The 2,500-nt window shown below is 50.1% G+C and overlaps 1 protein-coding gene across 1 annotated transcript in view; it reads left to right on the top strand.

Moving 5' to 3' along the window:
• The window catches only part of LOC144514544 (dynein axonemal heavy chain 17-like), a gene marked incomplete at both ends in the record, with an annotated part of 19,817 nt that overhangs the window by 460 nt on the left and 16,857 nt on the right, over window positions 1–2,500 (top strand). The window contains 2 exons of the mRNA XM_078245583.1: window positions 373–447; window positions 2,056–2,223. Coding sequence (XP_078101709.1) covers window positions 373–447; window positions 2,056–2,223 — 243 coding nt within the window. The remainder of the gene's footprint in view (window positions 1–372; window positions 448–2,055; window positions 2,224–2,500) is intronic.

Genomic DNA, 2,500 nt, shown 5'->3' with positions numbered 1-2,500 from the left:
CGTTATGGCTCCGTAGCAGACGTTTTTATAACAATAGGCTAACGATTGGGTCATAACCACGAGACTTCCTGTCTCATAGTAGAGGAGTTACCGTATAGTACAGGAGAAGCTCTCAGGCAGTTTGGACTTCCATCAGCTGTTTAAGTGTAATGACTAATGTTAACTATCATTTTAGTGATCAATAATGAGCCTGTGTCTATGTTATCTCCTTACATATACCTATCGCATTTGTATCTCACTGAATGTCTTGTGTTTTATGTTGGAATGCATCACTTTAGTTTCACAACTGATGTCATTGTATTCTCATGCAATGACAATAAAGCTTTCTGATTCAGCTGTGTGTATTCTAACTGTAACTGGGCCGCCACACAGAGCTGCTGGGACTTCCCTTCACACCTGGTCTTCTTCCACCTGGACAACTTCCTGCTACATATGCACAGCATCCAGGTACACACACACACACACACACACACACACACACACACACACAGACACACACACACACACACACACACACACACACACACACACACACACACACACACACACACACACACACACACACACACACACACACACACACACACACACACGCACAGACACACACACACACACACAGACACACACAGACACGCACACAGACACACACGCACACAGACACACACACACACACACGCACAGACACACACACACAGACGCACACAGACACACACAGACACACACACACACACGCAGACACACACACAGACACACACACACACAGACGCACACACAGACACACAGACACACAGACGCACACAGACAGGTACACACACACACACAGACACACAGACAGGTACACACACAGACACACCTTTCACCTTCTCCCCCTCTCTCTCCATCCTCCCCCTACTCTCTCTCCTCTCTCTCTATCCTCCCCACTCTCCTCTCTATCCTCCCCCCCTCTCTCTCTCTATCCTCCCCCTACTCTCTCTCCTCTCTCTCTATCCTCCCCTACTCTCTCTCCTCTCTCTCTATCCCCCCCTACTCTCTCTCCTCTCTCTCTATCCTCCCCTACTCTCTCTCCTCTCTCTCTATTCCCCCCTACTCTCTCTCTATCCTCCCCCTACTCTCTCTATCCTCCCCCTACTCTCTCTCCTCTCTCTCCATCCTCCCTACTCTCTCTCCTCTCTCTCCATCTCTCCCTCTCATCTCTCTCCCTCTCTCTCTCTATCCTCCCTCTCTCTCTCTCTCTCTCTCTCTATCCTCTCCCCTACTCTCTCTCTCCTCTCTCTATCCTCTCCCCTACTCTCTCTCTCTCTCTCTCTATCCCTCCCCTCTACTCTCTCTCTCTCTCTCTATCTCTCCCTCTCTCTCTCCTCTCTCTCTATCCTCCCTCCCTACTCTCTCTCTCTCTCTCTATCTCCCCTCTACTCTCTCTCTCTCTCTCTATCCTCTCCCTACTCTCTCTCTCTCTCTCTCATCCTCCTCTCTCTACTCTCTCTCTCTCTCTCTCATCCTCTCTCTACTCTCTCTCTCTCTCTATCCCTCTCTCTACTCTCTCTCCTCTCTCTCTCATCCTCTCTCTACTCTCTCTCTCTCTCTCTCTCTATCCTCCCCTCTCTCTCTCTCTCTCTCTATCCTCTCCCTACTCTCTCTCCTCTCTCTCTATCTCCCTCTACTCTCTCCTCTCTCTATCCTCCCCTACTCTCTCTCTCTCTCTATCCTCCCCTACTCTCTCTCTCTCTCTCTATCCTCCCTACTCTCTCTCTCTCTCTCTCTATCCTCCCCTACTCTCTCTCCCTCTCTCTATCCCCTCTACTCTCTCTCCTCTCTCTATCCTCCCTCTCTCTCTCTCTCTCTCTCTATCCCTCCCTCCCCTACTCTCTCTCTCTCTCTCTATCCCTCTCCCTCTACTCTCTCTCTATCCCCCCTACTCTCTCTCTCTCTCTCTATCCTCCCCCCCTACTCTCTCCTCTCTCTATCCTCCCCCCTACTCTCTCTCTATCCTCCCTTTCCCCCCTCTCTCTCTATCCTCACCCTACTCCCTCTCCCCCTCTCTCTCCCCCCCTGCAGGAGGTGTTCAGTGTGAGTGTGCAGCTCTACCGGTTGGACCAGGCGGTGCTGTCGGGCGTGGGAGGCAGGATATGGTCTGACGTGGTTCAGGAAGTGTATCAGGACTTCCTGTGTCATGTGACGGTTCTGTCAGACTTTACCTGTGACCCCACCGACCCCGACGACCAGGTGAGAGTCAGCTGATGTGTGTGAGGAACTTCCTGTCTGTGTGACTCTGAGCTCTGTGTAGTATAGTATAGTATACAGTATATTAAGAAACCCCCCTAGGGGTTTATAACAGGAAACTCACCTCAGGAAGAGAAACATTTTTTTACTATGAGTGATTACAAAAGTCCTAAAAATCTACGTATCTAAGTAAGCATTCATGAAACAACAAGAGCATCCCATATATTTAGGTTATTAGGGCTGGGACGATTACCGCCATACCACCGTCACGTGACCCTTA

The sequence above is a fragment of the Sander vitreus genome, unplaced genomic scaffold, assembly GCF_031162955.1.
Source record: "Sander vitreus isolate 19-12246 unplaced genomic scaffold, sanVit1 ctg606_0, whole genome shotgun sequence".
Classification (NCBI taxonomy): domain Eukaryota; kingdom Metazoa; phylum Chordata; class Actinopteri; order Perciformes; family Percidae; genus Sander; species Sander vitreus.
The sequence above is the reverse complement of the archived record's forward strand: the minus strand, read 5'-3'. Positions and strand labels throughout refer to the sequence as shown.